Here is a 17544-nt window from a genome sequence, read left to right on the forward strand (position 1 = left end):
ATACTAAATATGCAGCTGATTGATTCCATTTTACTATCTAAGGCTGTTTTTGACCTGGGAATCCTGCAAATAATTTTTTTTTTCCCTGTGCATATCAAACCTTAAAATTTTGCTTAAGTTGTTTCAATTAATGAATTGGAAAATGAAGGAGGGGGGAAATTTAACACTTGACTTTGTGTTGTACCTTCTCTGATGGGATGCTAGTGTTATTTTGTTACTTAAGTGTGGAAAAACAGATTTCTCCAGCTCTCTCTAGATATGTTAACTGTTTAACTTTTCTGAGAGTGTGGTTTAATTTAAACTGATGGCTTAAGCTTTTTTTCTCTAATAGTCAGGGTTTTTTGATGTTGTAGAAGTTTGAAAAGAAAAACTTACAGCATTTACTGTAAGACCTATGAGGAACTTCAGTATGTTGCAATTACTGGGCAGACTTCAGAACCAGCTTCATATTACTGGCACAGAGAACAAGCTAACAAATTGATATATGAGTTTGGTCTACCTTTAATGTTTAAAAGTCAGTTACATCTTTATTTAAGAGTTCTTTCCATTTCCAAAGTAAATATCTGTAAAGCATCTCTGACTATAAATTCTGATTATAATTTGGAAGCTGGAATTGTAGAATAACGAATGTGAAATGTATGCAGTTAAAAGATGAAGTGGAACTGCTGTATCCTAGAATAATTCTTATGCAAAACTTGCATAACTGCTAGGTTAGTCTGTTACTACTTTGAACTCTGGGTGAGACTGTAAATTGGCAGACTTCAGTCTTTGCTCCAAAGTAAAAATGTGATTAGACAAGTTGATTCATATCTGATAACAAAATAAACTGGAATCAGGCAGGAGGGGAATACTGTGTTCTGCCTAGTAACAGGCCAGTAGAGACTGTCAGCTTGTCACGAACCTTTGTAAGTGAACACATTCTTACCACGAAATAGAGCAAACATGCTGTATGCATGAGGAAGACGTAATGGGCTTTACTTTGAAACACTGGTTTATTTAATGGCTCAACCCTTGAATGAATGGACAAGATTAGATAATAGTTAAATCTTTGCTTTCTTCTCAGAATGAATATGAACAGCTAAACTATGCGAAACAGCTGAAGGAGAGATTGGAAGCCTTCACCAGGGATTTCCTTCCTCATATGAAAGAGGAAGAGGAGGTAGGTAAAAATCTTCCTCAAATATTATGGTGATCTTCATTGGGGTTTGGAATGACTGAATAGAGACAAAGGGCTTAGAGGTCTAGTTTTTTCACAATTCTCTGTTTTTATTACTATGCCAATTTGCATTCGGGACTGTGGTGTCATTGTTCTGTTCTCTGACCGCAAAGTGACACATTCTGAAACAGCGGATATATTCAAAATCTATGATGAAATTCTGGTCCTTTAAAAAATTGACAACACAAGTCCACTGGGGCTGGGATTTGTTTGCAGTAGGTAGTTATTTAAGGGGATGTGTAGCAAAACTTAAAGGAAAAAGAAGTCCTGTAAACCAGTGCTTCATGACTCAAACTGACACTCCCAAACAGCCTCTGACCTATATTTGAAACATAGACTAGTACTGCCAGTCTGATGATTTATGGGTATCCAAAAACTGGGAAGCATCTTCTGGAGAGAGTAAACCTTCTGAAGTCTGTCCAAGAGAAATCTTTTTCTCATGTTTTTCTTCCTTGCCACTTTGCTTTCCATGTGAGTACCTTGATAAGTTGTGTAGTTTAAGTAACTTTAATCACTTCCCTTTTCTATTGGGGAAAAGAGTCAAACAGCTTGCCCAAGACTATGCAGGGATCCATTGGCAAGCAGAGGGTGGGAACTCAAAACTTCCATGGTCTTGTCCTTAGGTTCACTTAATGTAGGACATGTTTTACTTGGAGAGAATTTGAAACAGGAAAATTCTGTGTTGGTAGGTCTGTGTAGCATTATTAACTATCTCCATCATCACCAGGCTTTTTTTTTTTCCTTTTGCTTTAGGTGTTTCAGCCAATGTTGATGGAATACTTTACTTACGAAGAATTGAAAGATATTAAGAAGAAAGTAATTGCACAGCACTGCTCACAGAAGGAGGCTGCAGAATTCAGAGGTCTTAGTAAGTGGAATCAAGCAGAAGAGCTTCAGAAGGTCTTTAAGTATTCTGTGGATGAGAAGGCGGATCAAGGTGAAGCATTTAAAGTTAAAGTAATTTTCAAACTGCAGTTTTTATCTAAAAAGCCACACCAGTGATATACCTAAAGTTACATACTGGCAGATAAAATAGTTTTTATAAAATGGGAATTTCTTTAAACCAGTTTTGAAACTTCAGGAACTTTGATACAGGTTGCAATATAGACAGTACTTCACTGTTTACCTGTTCTCAGCCTTCTTCCTCTCCCTTCCCTCCCATGGTAATATTTGATATAATAAACAGGCAGAAATGATAATTAGCTTCTAATTTCATACTTCCATTGAAATTATATTTTCTATTTGCAGACCCTGCATTTAGTTCTTGGTTTTCAAGACTGCTTTGTAAGCTTTTCTGTTGATGGTTTAATGACACAGAATAGTTAGCCATCTGACAGTATTTCAAATTAAAAGCAACTCACCTTCCCCAACTCCACTACCTAACTTCACTGGGCCTCGCAGGAATCGGAAAGGAAGAAACTGTGTGTGTGGAGTGATGCAAGGGAATGAATCCATGCAGTGTGTGAGTAGGTCAGATGAAACATGTGTTCTGAAGGTCGATATTTAATTTGCGTTCATCTGTACCTTTCCTGATGAAACTTAGAACAAATGGATAACTACTAAAGTGCACTTGAGGCTTGTTTTATGACTGTTGAAGGAGCCTAAGTTGTCTGTTTGCAGTTTTCACTCTTAACTAACAAAGAAGAGTTGATTCCCCAAAGAAGGGGACTTAATGTACCAAAAGTGTAATACTGGGGTGTGAGATTGATAAGTAGAGCAAGCCCTCATGAACTGAGTGTGGTGTTGATAACGTGTGGTGCTCTCATTAGAAAAACTTGAAAAACTACTCTGTAATCAGATTTTTTTTTGATGAAACTTGACTTCTCTGAACTACTGAACTGGTCATTTTCTGCCCTCCAGGTGAAACCTTCAGAAAGGATCATGGTCGATGGTGTGAAATACTCTTTGAGTCTGAACAGATGAATGTGACAGAAGTAGCCTTATGGCATTACTTGCTGTTAAGTCTAGCTGGAATAGCAGTTTTGGGACAGTAATAATTTTGCAGTGGTTGTGTTCTAGACTTTAGGGAGAAGAAAGTATGTGTCCTGCATCCTTTTTTTTTTTTTTTTTTTTTTTTAAATAGAAGAAAATAACACAGCTTGCAGTCCTGTGCAGTTTTAACTGCATTTTAATGTGAAATTCTCTGTAGTTTACCTGCAGTGACTTGCCAGGTATATGAATAAATATATTGATTTATTAAGTGAAACTGTATTTAATTACATTTTTTGAAGTAGCAGTAGGCTATCACAGAGTAAAGTTTACATTATGCTTACTTTTGAAGCTCTGCAAAACGAAACCTGATTCTTGTCTCACTGTAAAGCCTTATGTACTTTGTGTCCTAACTTTAAAAATAAATCCCTACTAATTTGTGAAACCTGCTATTTCTAAGGACTCCTGAAAACTATTTTAGAAATTTTTATATTAGAAAATATTTATTTAGAAAAAATGTATTTAGAAATAAATTGTCCTTAAACAAAGCATTAAAAATTCTCTTAAAACAGCAAAAAACCCACTAACCAAAGCACTGAATTTGCTATCTTATACAGTTTGCAGCTCTCTTTGTACTATGGCGATGAGAGAGCTATTGGAAATAGTTCCTACTCCTGTCCATTGAAGTATTAGTTACAGTGGGCAAATTTTAGCCTCTAATCTAGTATTACCTTCCAACCTGAATGGCTAGCAGTTAAAGCTAGAAATAAAGTATGAGACAGCTGCAGAGAGTTAAGCATGGACTTCTTGCTGTGTCCCAGTCAAGAGGCTGAGTGCTTTCACTGAGAGTGGTCCCAGCTGGTAGATTCTGTGTGCTAGTTCTGTTTCCTGGGAATGTGGCAAAGCAGGTGTATATATATAATCTATGACATGAGTCATTTTTTTAAAGCATTTCATTTAATAGCAGATACTGCTTTTGTCTTGCTGTGGTTGAGTAGCAGCAGTTTACTTTTGTCCAGGCCTTTTTTGGACCTTTTTGGGGTCAGGGTGGGGAAAAAACTAGCAAGTTGAGAAAATGGCAAACAGAACACTGAGCTGATTTTTTTTTTGTTTGCTTGTTTGAGTTGGTATTACAGTGAAACGTTTTTAAAGCCAAAGCAACACCTATTTTTTTCAACTCTTTTGCCAAACAATTGTTAAAAATTTTTTTCAGATGCTATTTTTTTCATTGTACTAGTCAAAATGTGAGTTCCACTATTATTTAAAGCTGTGAGGCTGTGCTTCACTAACACGCACTTTCTGTATTTCAGAAACCGAAGTAACAGGGCACACCACAAATATTACTAATCTTCCTCCTGAAGTAATGCTGACCATTTTCAGTTACCTTAACCCCCAAGAGTTATGTCAGTGTAGTCAAGTAAGCACTGAATGGTCACAGTTGGCTAAAACTGGATCTCTTTGGAAACATCTTTACCCTGTTCGCTGGGCCAGAGGTAAGATAAATTTAATTCTTCCTTTGAAAGCATGTCAATTACCAGAATTCCTGAGTCTACAGAAGAGAACGTTTTAGTATAGGCTGTCATGTACAATGAACCTGACAGCTGAGCATGCTTCTGGCAAGGATAGTGCCTTGAAACTTGGTTAAATGTTGAAAATCCACAAAACACACTTCCATCTTGTAGAATTAAGAAGCTAAAAGTTGTCTTGGTTGTAACTCAAGAGTAACCCTTGTATACAAACTGTTGATTAGTTTTACTGAGGTTTGTTTGCTTGTATGAATGTTAACAAGTATATTGACTAATATAACATCTTAATTATGATTTATGAACCTAAGGGGTTTTGGATTATAAATGCTGCTGTTACACCTATATCAGTAATATTTTTATTTCATTAGGTTACTAGGTAGAAATAAAATATATATATATTTGTTAGTTCCTGACTAGTATGTTCTCGTCCGAGAGATCTGTCTTGTGATTCAGATATAACTGCAGAATGGAAGTTTAAAATAAATGGAGTTTTAACATTTCCTCACAATCTATTCTTACTTTTTATATTCAGACTTCAAAAACTGTATGAATGTTAGTTTTAGTATTGATTCTTTAGATATATTACTTCAATAACTTCTACTGCAGTAAGGACTAAGTGGTTTTTTATAAGTTCTGTTCTTCAAAATCTCCTGTTATTTAAAATTTCCTATTGAGAAGTGTAACCTTTGCAAAAGTACCTGTTCAAATAGACAAAATACTCTGTATTCCAATGAGGCTGGTTACAAGTCATCAGAGTATATTTGTAGCTTTAAATATTTCTATTTGTATTTGCCCATATTTATGTGAGTATTAAACAATCACTGGACTATGGCATTGCAGGCTTCATAATTGCTGCCATGTCAGTATAGCTGACTAAAAAGGAGACCATCTGTGCTGTTTAATAAACTATATTTTATGTGCCTTTGTAAGATTTTAAGAGAGAAAGCTAACAATACGTAACTTAAATTATGAGTTGCATAAAAGCTAAAAGCTTCTTACTGGCTGGATCTTTATGGCCTCTAAAAATCTGTACAAGGCAGAGAGGAGTTGAATGACTTTTGTGTCCAAATTAATTTTTTTGGTTGGATAAATGTTACTGAAAATAATAGATTGGTCCCTGAGCTGCAAAAGACTGAGTGGAGAGGAGGCGTTTCAGAGTTTAAACTGTTAAATTTTCATCTAAAACCTACTTGTCTTGATAATTCAGTGCTATGCAAAAAAGATAATTGGCAACTGCTTGAAATGACTTATTTCTAAACCTGGTTTTGGCACAACAGGAAGCTAGTCTCATGAGGTACTGTCTGTACCACTGCAGTTGTTTGTGCAGAAGTGCTCTAAACTGGGTGGAAGCTTCTCAAATAAGATTTACTGCCAGGGAGGAAAAAAAAGAACATAAAACTACAGGCTTAGTTAATTTTTTAACTTTTTTCTTCCCCTAATACAGAGAGGGCTTCTGAGGCTTTATATATATTGTAAAGATGGGTTAGAGATGAGAAATGTTATGAAACCTTTTGCTTCACAGTTGGTTGATAATCAGTTAGGATTGCTCCTGTAAGAAACCTTGGTCCTTTAGATGCCACTCAACAGGGGCTGCTCTTGCTTTGGGGATGGTAGGATCCCCCACTAATGAGACAGTAGGATAAGCTATTTCTGGTTTAAGCGTGTCTATGCTGAGGGAGGCAGCAGACCTGCTTATACCAAGCCCAGCACTACAATGTACCCAAATGAGAAGTAGATTATGCCTGTGCAGTAACCCTCGGGGAGGGAGGGTGCCCTACCAGCTAAAACTGTGGAGCTGTTGCTGATATTCATGTTCATCCAGATGTTCTAAAAAATGGTTGTCTATTGATTTGAATAATGTGTATGTTATAATCTAGTATTGTATAGCTGCTTTAAGTAGGCTACTTCTGGAACTTGGGTTTCTTGATACTGGAGTTGTCATGTGCAGCGACTAAGGCTAATAAAATACATCCTCGTTGACCGTATATTTGTGAGATTCCAGAGGTAAATGGAAATGTCTTAAACCAAGTGTTATATTAAAAGTTGATGGTTAATTTATCTACCAGAAATAACTTCAGCACCTACACAGTCCAAATATTCCGTAATTGTTTCTGTTATTTTTTGCAATCATGTTGGTCCCTACTAAGAAAATAAGGACGTGTAATAGGCATGAGTTCTGTAACGGTAATGAAACTGTTCCAGGAATCTTTTGAAGCTTTAAAATAGAGATCCAAAAAAAAAAAAATTATGTCAAGGTTCAGTCCAGCCTTAGTTGAGATGAACGCAACATTCATTTGTGTCTTTAGGTCAGGTACTGAGGTACACTGAGAAGTTATAACTGCTGTTTTCTGCAGTGATGAGAAGTTTGTCTTAATTTCTTTTTTTTTTCCTTTTTCCTTTCCTTCTTTTTTGGGGGGGGGGGTGAATAGGTGATTGGTATAGCGGTCCTGCGACAGATCTTGAGATGGAACCTGATGAGGAATGGGTGAAAAATAGAAAAGATGAAAGTCGTGCTTTCCAGGAATGGGATGAAGATGCTGACATAGATGAATCTGGTAGGTAAATTGTGATTTTGGTGACCCCCCCCCCCCGATGACATAGCTATAAGAAATAAATGTCTAAAATGGACTCTCTTCTGTAAAATCAGTTTAAAGTAGAGATTTTTTTTATAGTTGATTCCAGTACATTAAAATAATGACAAATGCAATAATACTTATGTTCTGCCTAGTTTAAATTCTTACTAAGCCAAGCGAACTTTTACAGTAAAAAAAGAACTTAGAGGAAGTTTTGTCTGGCAACTACTTAAGGTTCCTGAAAGGAGTGCTCTTCTTCCTCATATTCATATCATCCTGACTCCCAGCAGGGTGGAATAAAAAGGGGAATGGGGGGTGAGGGGAGGGAGAATCAGGCAGCTGGATTTAATGACCTGAATTAATTAAGCTGGGAGAGAGCAAACATGAGTGCAGGTAGAAGAGTCATGGGGATGTGTCTGGAGTTAGGAAGGAGTTAAAAGCTAGGCTTCATCTCTTCAGGAAGTTTGGATGAATCATCTTGCATCCTAATGCTTTCTAGGCTTAATTTAAAATTTGTCTTAAGCTGTTACATCACAGGATATGAAATGCTCTGTGAGGTAGTATTTCAATGTATAAAGCAAGTCAGTGGAAACAGCTGCCCCAGACAGCCCTGAGCAGTATATAATCTGTAGTAAGTATTTCTCCAAGTCCTTTAATGATAATCTTCTGTTAAGACTCTTACTGTTGTTACTTGCTGTTGGAGTTAAACTCTCAGGACTGTCAGAAAGACACGCAGATACTTTTTTAAAGATGAGGCTTAAGTAGTATGTTGAGCTAGAGTTCAACAAAAGTTTGATGTAAGGTACTTTCTGAAACTTATGCCTTGTTAAGCTTTCTTTAGTTTCCTGATAACTTGTTTGATGTAAGATGGCAATGTGAATTCCAAGTGACTCAAAGCATATTTTAAGTCTTTTTCTCTTTGGTTTTATTTTGCAGAAGAAGCAGCTGAAGATTCACTTGCCATTAATATAGCACAAATGGAAAAACATTTACTTCATGGCTTAATTCATAATGTCCTCCCTCATGTAGGCTCCTCAGTGAAGACATTGGTATTGGCTTACAGTTCTGCAGTATCTAGCAAGATGGTATGTAATTTGAGACTGGCATTTAGTAATTGTGGCTATGCAGCCTCTAATTAATAACAGATGTGCCTGAGTTTGGTAGTGAAAATGAGTTGCAATTCAAGAGAATGTTAATTCGTATGTTGTCTCTTGACACTGTGTGCAGCCTTATTGGCTTGTGTCTTTGATTATTTTCATTACTTTTCCAGGTTAGACAGATCTTGGAGCTTTGCCCCAACTTGGAATATTTGGATCTCACTCAAACCGATATTTCAGACTCTGCGTTTGAAAGGTTAGATAATTGTTGCTTCCTTTAGAAAAAAAAAAATCCAGCTTTTTGAGAGGGAAAAACATTCAAATATGTCTTAGTCCATTGCCAATAAAGAGAGAAATAGAGAAATGGCATTCAGGATTCACACATTAACTGAGAACTAAACCAGAGTAACAAATCCACGAAATAGCACGTGAAGCATGTAACTTTGTAATGGCCATTTAAAATGCTCTGTCTTCACTATTGGATATGTATTACCTATCAATGTGTAGCTATCCATAACAATAATTGTGTTTTGTTCTGCTATTAATAACTTGGAATTGTCCATAGATTTTGTGGCGTCACTCAGTTATGGTAGTTCTTGGTCCAATATAGCTGGTAGTGTTTGGAATACTGCTATTTAAGACACTGATCAAATGGTGGGCAAAGCTCTAAGGCGTAGGTGTAGTAACTGTGGATTCCTGAGTTTTACTGAAGCCCGCAGAAGTTTCATTGGTGTCAGTGGGATGGGTCATGGTGCAAAGCCTGCACCAATGGGTCTCGTTGTGATACTGAAACTCAGTGGCTGTTTCGGTGTTCAACACTTTCATCATATAGCGCTCTCAAGTTTTATGTGTTAACAACACAGAAGAGTTTACCAGCATGGATGCTGGTAACAACACTGCAGCTTGTGCAAGAAGTTTTAGTTTAAATAAAAGCCTTGCGGAATTTCTGTGGCTCAGAAATCAATCTTTGTGAGGTTTTGTCATATATCTATATTTCCAGCACCCCAATTTGTAACTCAAAAAATGAGTTTGGCTTGCTGTAAATATAAGTAATCACTTATGGAAAGTGATATTTAATGTTAGCTACGGATAGGTAAAGCTCACTTAAAGCAGCTATATACTTTTATAGCTAATAGTGTAACAATATTACTGTAGATCAAATTTCTGTTTCAGTTGAAAAAGGTAAGGCTGAAAGGGTGAGGTGTTTTCTTAATATGAAAAAGTCTGATTTCATTAACATCTCTAAGCCTAATCACCCTTATGGAATAATTAATACTGTACACAGAATCCAGCTGTTCTCTCTGAAAGAAATGGGAAACGACAGGAGGACAAATGATCTGAGTACACTGATGTTTGAATATGTATAAATGGCCAAGCTTGAGAAACTCAAATACTAGAAATTACAACTCTTAAAATACTTTGAACTGAATATTACATCAGATTTTCTTTTTGGGAGGGGGTGAAATTTGCTAGTTCAGTAAGTGCACTTTTTTCAGTATTCTTAGAAGTTAACTGTAATGTCTAGTGACTTAGATGGCTCTTGGTAACTGCATTATACACAACAGAAGCTGCTTTTTGGAATTGTTGTCACATGTATTTGGTGTTTGCGGTCTGATCTACTCTTTAAAAATTTGTTCAATGTATGGCAAATGTGGACTTCTTTGAAGTCTCAGTATATGGAAAAAATACAGGTTACTGATTCATTTCACGTTTCTTTAGACGTAATTTTTCTAGGCATATATATAGCACTTGGAGTATTGAATCTAACCTGTCTCTGGGGTATTTTCTTCAAATATTCTGTGACTTAAGTATTTTACTTACAAAATGTTCTTTTGTATATTTAGCATTAACACCTGTTTCTGAACAAAAACTAAAAAAACAAAAGAAAACAAAAAAACCCACACCCCCCCCACACCCCCAAAAAAAAACCCTAAAAAAAAAATCAACTGAACTTTTTTCCCTGATTTCAGTTGGTCTTCAGTTGGTTGTTGTCAGAATCTACGCCACCTTGACCTGTCTGGATGTGAAAAAATCACAGATGTGGCTATAGAGAGGATTTCCAGAGCACTGGGTATCATATCAACTCACCATAACAGAGGTATTCTGAAAAGCTGCAGAAACAGGAATGCTAAGACTTTGTGGAAAAACAGAGAGATTACTCTGCAGTCCAACAAGAAGTATAATGGTTTGCATGAAATCAACAATGAAAACCTCATTGAGGGAGGAGATAGTGAGCAGCATTGGACTAAACCGGACAGCTCAGAAAACTTCAATTCTGCTTATGTGTGGATGCTAGATGCGGATGATTTAGCTGACATTGAAGATGCTGCAGAGTGGAGACACAGAAACGTTGAAGGATTTTGTCTTATGGAACCAACATCCCATATTAATTGTTCTGCATCTTGCTACGGTAGAGACATTTATGGATTAAGGACTAGAGGGTGGCAGCAGCACTGTGCTTCTACTGACTTGATTTACTGCGGTCACTCATTTTGTTGTGCTGGGACAGCACTAAGAACTATTCGAGCACTTCCAGAGTCCTCTGCACTGTGTAAAAAACCAGCAAGGACTAAGCAGTCAGAGAAAAAAGACTCTGCATACTCTGGGAGTGAAAAAACAGATGAAGAGACTGCACGAGTTCTTCAGTTTCTCAGTCTGTCTGGATGTTACCAGATCACAGACCGTGCTCTCAGGTGAGGAGACATGTTTGAGCTATTTTGCTGCAGTACGTTTTTTCTAATTTTATTTGTTCAGTCATTCTGGGGTGAATCTGCCTAGTTCTAGTAGAAACACTTTTATTGAAGAAACTCAGTTTCAAGTGGTCTTTGTATCTTGAAATATTTATAGTACCAGACTTGAAAACTTTCTCCAGCTTTTCCTTTGGGGATTTAAACAAAATAAAATCTTTTACATGTATCCTCTGGAGTCTAGTATTTTTGTGAATTTGTTGCTCTAGGCATTATTAATGCTTTTAGATTTGATCTTTAGTGATTTCTTGTTAGGAAATTGTGTTGATTTGCTGTTTTGGTTTTTTTTCATCATGCCTGTCAATATGCTTGAAACTTTATAAAACTGGAGTAACATCTCATTTAACCTGTCTGGATAATGACATAATTTATGGACAGGCTGGATCGATGGGCCAAGGCTAGTTGTATGAGATTCAACAAGGCTCAGTGCTGGGTCCTGAACTTGGGTCACAACAACCCCATGCAACGCTACAGGCTTGGGGAGGAGTGGCTGGAGAGAGGCCTGGCAGAAAAGGACCTGGGGGTGTTGGCTGACAGCCGCCTGAACATGAGCCAGCAGTGTGCCCAGGTGGCCAAGAGGGCCAATGGCATCCTGGCTTGTATCAGGAAGAGTGTGGCCAGCAGGACCAGGGAGGTGACAGTGCCCCTGTACTCGGCACTGGTGAGGCCGCACCTCGAGTGCTGTGTTCAGTTTTGGGCCCCTCACTACAAGAAGGACATCGAGGTGCTGGAGCGTGTCCAGAGGAGGGCAACAAAGCTGGTGAAGGGTCTGGAGCCCAAGTCTTATGAGGAGCGGCTGAGGGAGCTGGGGTTGTTTAGTCTGGAGAAGAGGAGGCTGAGGGGAGACCTTCTTGCTCTCTACAACTACCTGAGAGGAGTTGTAGTGAGGTGGGGGTTGCTCTCTTCTCCCAAGTAACAAGTGATAGGAGAAGAGGAAATGGCTTCAAGTTGTGCCGGGGGGGTTAGGTTGGATATTAGGAAAAACTTCTTCCCTGAAAGGGCAGTCAGGCATTGGAACAGGCTGCCCAGGGAAGTGGTTGAGTCCCCATCCCTGGAGATATTAAAATATGTGTAGACGTGGTGCTTAGGGACATGGTTTAGTGGTGGACTTGGCAGTGATGGGTTAACGGTTGGACTTGATGATCTTAAAGGCCTTTTCCAACCTAAATGATTCTGTGATAATTTTGTATGTGCAGAACATTATGATAAATATGACTTTATATAACAATTAAAGGAGGAGAAAAAATAGTTGACTTGACCATTGAGATGGCTTCAGGAGTTACAAGATTTCCTGTGTGTGATAATATTTGCCATTGATATTTTGTATTGTGTCAGAAAAATATAGTTATTACTTCGTAATGAACATGGGATGAGGCTTAAGTCCTTGCAACCACCCGCTCAGGTGTGCTGCAGCACTTAGGGCTAATTAAAGCTTCTTGGGGTGGGAAGACTTCATGCCTACCTGTACTGTACGCGGTAGTCAGTCAGCTGAGAAGTAGCGTGAGGCACTGCTGGCATTGATTTGTGTCCCTGGAGACTTCATCCCCATTTGATGTTCAGAAGTACCAGCTGCTCAAATGTCCCCTGTAGTAGTTTATATGAGACTTAGGCTTTCACTCACCAGTGTTAGTCTTGCTGAGAGTAAGCTTCAGATAGCAGTGCTTTGTGTTTGAGCTTGTTGCTGTTCAAGTGGTGGAGTGGCCTGGCACTGCTGAGTTTCGTTTGGTGCTGATTAGGTCATGCGGTGTGTAGTTTGCATGTTGCTGGTCTGTTTTTTCATGACTCGGTAATCTAGGACCAAAGGGAGACTTGGTCATGGAGTCACAGGAAGGGTTTAGTTGTGGTGCCAGTTTCCCATTCGTGCTTTTTGGACACAAGACAGTATTTAAGAGCTGAGAGCGTGCTGCAACAAGTGCTTCCTGCGCTCACCAGAATAGTTTGAGTCCCTGAGGAGAGAGAACGAAACCTCCTAATAGAAACACTTGCCAGTTTATTTCATAGGAAAGTTGTTAACTGATGGCTGGTTTTGTGGTTAACAGTTCTACTTCTGCCTGCTCACAGGAGAAAGTTGTACAGCGATGCTCTGAAGGCATTTTCAGTTTTATGTCCTGGTTTGGATCTGTAGCTTGGTGATTCAAGCCTGGTGGTTTTTTTCAGGTGGGTGAGCTTGTTTGTGATTGAACTTGGGCTGGCTGCCCTGTGAGCTCGCAGAGAAGCAAGTAGCTTAATGCGGAGCAGTTGCTCAGGTGTGGTACATCCATGAGGCTGTTGCATCAGCAGCCAAACTTGCTTGCACTCGGAGGAAAAATAGAGAATTCCACTTGAATAATAAGGTCATGTGTTGGCAGAGAGAGGCTCTGCTGTCAGCCCTAGGAAAGTACAAACTTGGATTCCAAAATAATTTTAAACAAAAAAAAATATAAGATACTCAGACTTTCGGAAGCATAATGCACCAAACTTGGGAGTGTCATGTTTTCAGGGTGGGTTGAGGAATATACATCACCTTGGAGGAGCTGCCAAAACCACTGGTGTTTTGGAGAAGAATGTCTTGGTAGTTCTTTTTGAAATACTTGGTCATCTGTGGAGTTGTTCATAAACAAACTGATGTACTATTTAACTCTGTCAGAAGGCATTATTAGTTTGTCGAAATCGGTTCATTTTTCAGGTGTGTTATGCAGCTTCAGGGGTGATCCCCTTTATAGAGTATGAAGCTTCCATATTTAAAACTACATGGTTTATTAGAGGTGTGGGGTTTTTTGTTATAAGACGCAATTAAGCCTGACTTGGCGAGGTAGTGGAGTACTTGTCAGTGTAGCTGTGCGGGCTCTTAACACCTCTCTTCTGTCTGTTAACAGGGCATTGACTCTGGGAGGAGGACTGCCGCATTTGGAACACCTTAACCTCTCGGGTTGTCTCACTGTAACTGGTGCAGGCCTGCAGGATTTAGTTTCTGCATGCCCTTCTCTAAACGATGAACACTTTTACTACTGTGACAACATTAACGGTAATGTCTTTTTATGACGATGTGATGCTTTTTTGGGGAGCGATGTTTGGTTTAAGGACGCTTTTTAAAAGAAAACAAAAAGAACCACCAAACCCCTGCTTTTTTTTCTTGGCTGTGTAGCACTGAGTTTCACAGATTAATTATGAAATTACAACTGTTAAGTCAGTTTTTCAGACAGAGGCTTCATTAGATTGGTACCAAAGCAGTGATTTTTAGGAAAGGAATGACGTGCATTTTGCCATGTTTTGCCATGCCCTATTGCAGTAGTTTTGGTATATTTTTGATCCTACCATCACGTGTCCTTATGGAAAGTGTAATTTAGTTTTTCTGGTTTTGCTTGAGTGGGTAACTTAGGGATGGATCTAAGCTGGGGAAGGATCTGGATAAATGCATAAAATACGTTTATGGTGCAAGTCTTTTCAGTGCTTACCACACTGGAATTCAGTCTGTTAGGTCCAGTAAGCATTCATAGCATTAGAGATGGGAACCGTGGCGTGACTTGTATTCCATGTGTGAATTTAAAACAGGTAAGTGCAACAGAAAGAAAGGGAAAAGGAGGATAATAACTGAGTTCACAAGATTATAAGAGCTAACTGTGTATAAAACAAAATTATATTCCCTGGTAGTTCATGGTGTTCAGCTCGGTTATTTGCATCTATATTGAGATGCAGCCACAGCAGGGGTACAGGATGCCAGAGCTTTGGTACTACAAGTAAATCTCTACTGACATTTGGGTATTCAATCCACTGAAATTGATATAAGATGATGCACTTGGATTGGATCCTAGTATTAGAAGTGAAAGTATTAAATCATATTTTGCTTCTGTAATTTTTGCACTTCTTTATGCACTTTTTGGACACTGCTCTTTCGTTTGTTTGTTTTTATTTTGAGATGCTTGCTTTTTCTTACTTCCTTCCATTCCATGCAGACTGCAGCCTTTAAAAATCTTCTGGCATTTCAACCTGAAAATTTTAAGGTTCCTTTTTTAAAATCCTTCACTGACTCTCCTTCCTGCATTGTGTTGAGTTTAAAGATGTCTTCAAAGACCAGTTAAAAGCCTTTTTCCTTTTGCATCTGATTCCTTGCTATTTTTCCTCTGTTTTCACGTCTGTCAGTAATACCAGACTTGATGTGCTGGTGTGTCTTCAGACACTTCTGTTCTCTCCTTGTCCCTAAAATACACTATGTCATCTTAGTATTAGTTTACAAAGCCAGAATCTCTTGGGTGAATCCACCACTTTAAAGCTTAGCTGTTCCATAATATCCTCAAGAAATTACTTATATTTAAACAGAATACTTTTTGGAATGATTCTGTAAAGTTGTCCTGATCCTCTTCCTGTTTATTTCCTTCCTTTTACTGCCTGCTGGAAGCTGGGAGCCTATAAGCTCTGCTTGGTTCTGTAAATCATCATGCATGCCTTTGGATGAACAGTGGCTCCTGTAGAGAGAAATCAACAGGAGAGTGAGGCTGTAACGGTCTGACTCCTCACATCTGTTGAGAAATAGTAGCATCTCAGAAGTTTGTGGCTGTTTTCTTTAAGAAGGAAGTCGATAAAAACTTAGAGGGGTGTCCTAGAAAAATTCTGAAATGGGAAATAACCTTTTATAACTGAATCCCCTGCCGTTTTATCTGGGTACTGTTTGTATTTTCACTGAAACTTTATTGTGATAGGGCTATTCAGTGTGAAACTAATGCCTTATTCTGCTCTGTGGGCAGCAGGCTTTCTGTGACAGCTTGAACTATTTCTGTATCACTTGGCATTTCTAAAGTAACTGTAGGGAAAACAATAGTTGTTTCATTTAAATCAATCCATATCTGAAGCAGTTTATGTTTGTTTGCACATACATAGATTGTGTTATTAAGCGCTGCAAAAAATTACTGGTCTGTAAGCATGTAGAGAATAATTTCATAATTTTCTTTGCCCACCAGCTTATCAGGGAGTGTTTTCGGGGAAGGAGATATGTTCTGGGATCGTGTTGGAAAACCCGTCAGTGTTGCAGAACAAAAAATGGAGCCAACACATGGAATTTAGCCATCTTTGAATAATAAAGATACCACTTTGTCATCTGTTGACATATAAGGGCTTTACTTTTACCTACAGTCTATTTTCAGACTTATTTTCTATAAGCACTGAACCTAACAGGGGCCGTTACACACAGCTCCATTGGATTTTCTTTGTGGAGGGCTTGCTGGGCTTGTTCAGTAGGCATGTTTGTTTTCAATTCTCAGGTTTTCGTTGCAAGTGCTGGTCTAACCCTAGCTGCTCCACCTTTTCAGTAGACTAAAACTAAAAAGGTGGAGCAGCTGTGGTTACATGGACTCAGTTGGGTCTGAGTCACAGGCTGCTGTTGCACAGCAGTAATGTGATGCAGTTTTTATGAGCAGAAACCATGAATTTGCGTACACTTCCAAATTTATTTTCTGTTTGTTTACCGTTAGTATGACTTCAATTCTTGGTTTGCATACTGATGTTTAGGATCTCTACTTGTGTTTTGCTCAACACTGGAGACTTGGAGTTAGATAACCCTCAGCTGCAGCTGAAAACAAATCTGTCAGTATACACCCCTTCTAATTGCTGATTTTGGGTTTGATTGTAAATCACACTGAGCTTGGTACGAAGAGTTTAATGTTTGAGTTACCTTTTGCCACTTAGAAGTTTATACTTCCCCATAGGCTCTTTTGTCCAGCTGTGTTCAAACTCCTTACTGTATTCTCAGTTTTAAAGCCTGGAGTGCTGTCAGCTTCAGGATTAGAGAAGTGGGGCTCCCTAATTTCTGCAGCAGTAGCTCTTTGCAGCTTTTAAGTATGATTCAGTTTCTAGAGTTTTTTAATTATGTAGTCCCCAGGTGCTGTAATTAAAGAAATAGGACATTAATGAAATAAAGTTGTGGTGATTCTGATGATTCACTCTTTTCTTCTGGCATTTAGAAATTCATTGGTCATAGTTTGATCTGTCTTCCAGCAACGGAGCCAAGACTTTGCAATTTCTGTTAAGATTTATGGACTCCTGTGTGCAGATTTATATGGGAATGCATTGTTGTTAGACTTCAAGAGTTTGGTCTCTCTTTAAGTTTTACAGATAACCAAGGTGCTCTCATAAAGGTCTGCAAGTGTAACTTTACCAAAGGCTGATAGAGAGTAGCACTTAGTAAACTCAGATTTGAATTTAATATTGCCTTTATATATATATATATTTTTTTTAAAGCTAATGCTTAATTTGATCACTCTTTTGGTAATTCCCGTGTAATGTATTACTCTTGCTACGTTACTATCAAATACGGTATGCAGTGTTGATGAGGGTGCCTCTCACTGGTGGTGGCTGTGAAGAACAACTGTCTTTCCTTCCCTCCTTTGTGTTCCTCCCAGCTCCTTACTGCCTTCTGTGGCCAGCATTAGTCTTTGTGTGGCTACTTGGTAGACTCAGTCAAGAACTGGGGTAGCTGAAAGCCTT

General features: G+C 38.5%; 1 protein-coding gene across 8 annotated transcripts in view; it reads left to right on the forward strand.

Annotated features, from left to right (window-relative positions):
- Positions 1–17544, forward strand: part of FBXL5 (F-box and leucine rich repeat protein 5) — a 37843-nt gene that overhangs the window by 14567 nt on the left and 5732 nt on the right. For all 8 annotated transcript variants that reach the window (XR_014228528.1, XR_014228529.1, XM_082315387.1 and 5 more), the window contains exons 3-10: positions 1064–1159; positions 1970–2153; positions 4456–4638; positions 7101–7226; positions 8181–8329; positions 8515–8597; positions 10312–11034; positions 13944–14092. Coding sequence is in view for 6 of the 8 variants with exons in the window: in XM_082315387.1 (XP_082171513.1) it covers positions 1064–1159; positions 1970–2153; positions 4456–4638; positions 7101–7226; positions 8181–8329; positions 8515–8597; positions 10312–11034; positions 13944–14092 (1693 nt within the window). In the remaining 2 variants the exon portion in view is untranslated. The remainder of the gene's footprint in view (positions 1–1063; positions 1160–1969; positions 2154–4455; positions 4639–7100; positions 7227–8180; positions 8330–8514; positions 8598–10311; positions 11035–13943; positions 14093–17544) is intronic.

Source organism: Platalea leucorodia (assembly GCF_965183815.1).
Source record: "Platalea leucorodia genome assembly, chromosome: 6".
In the NCBI taxonomy this organism is placed as follows: Eukaryota; Metazoa; Chordata; class Aves; order Pelecaniformes; family Threskiornithidae; genus Platalea; species Platalea leucorodia.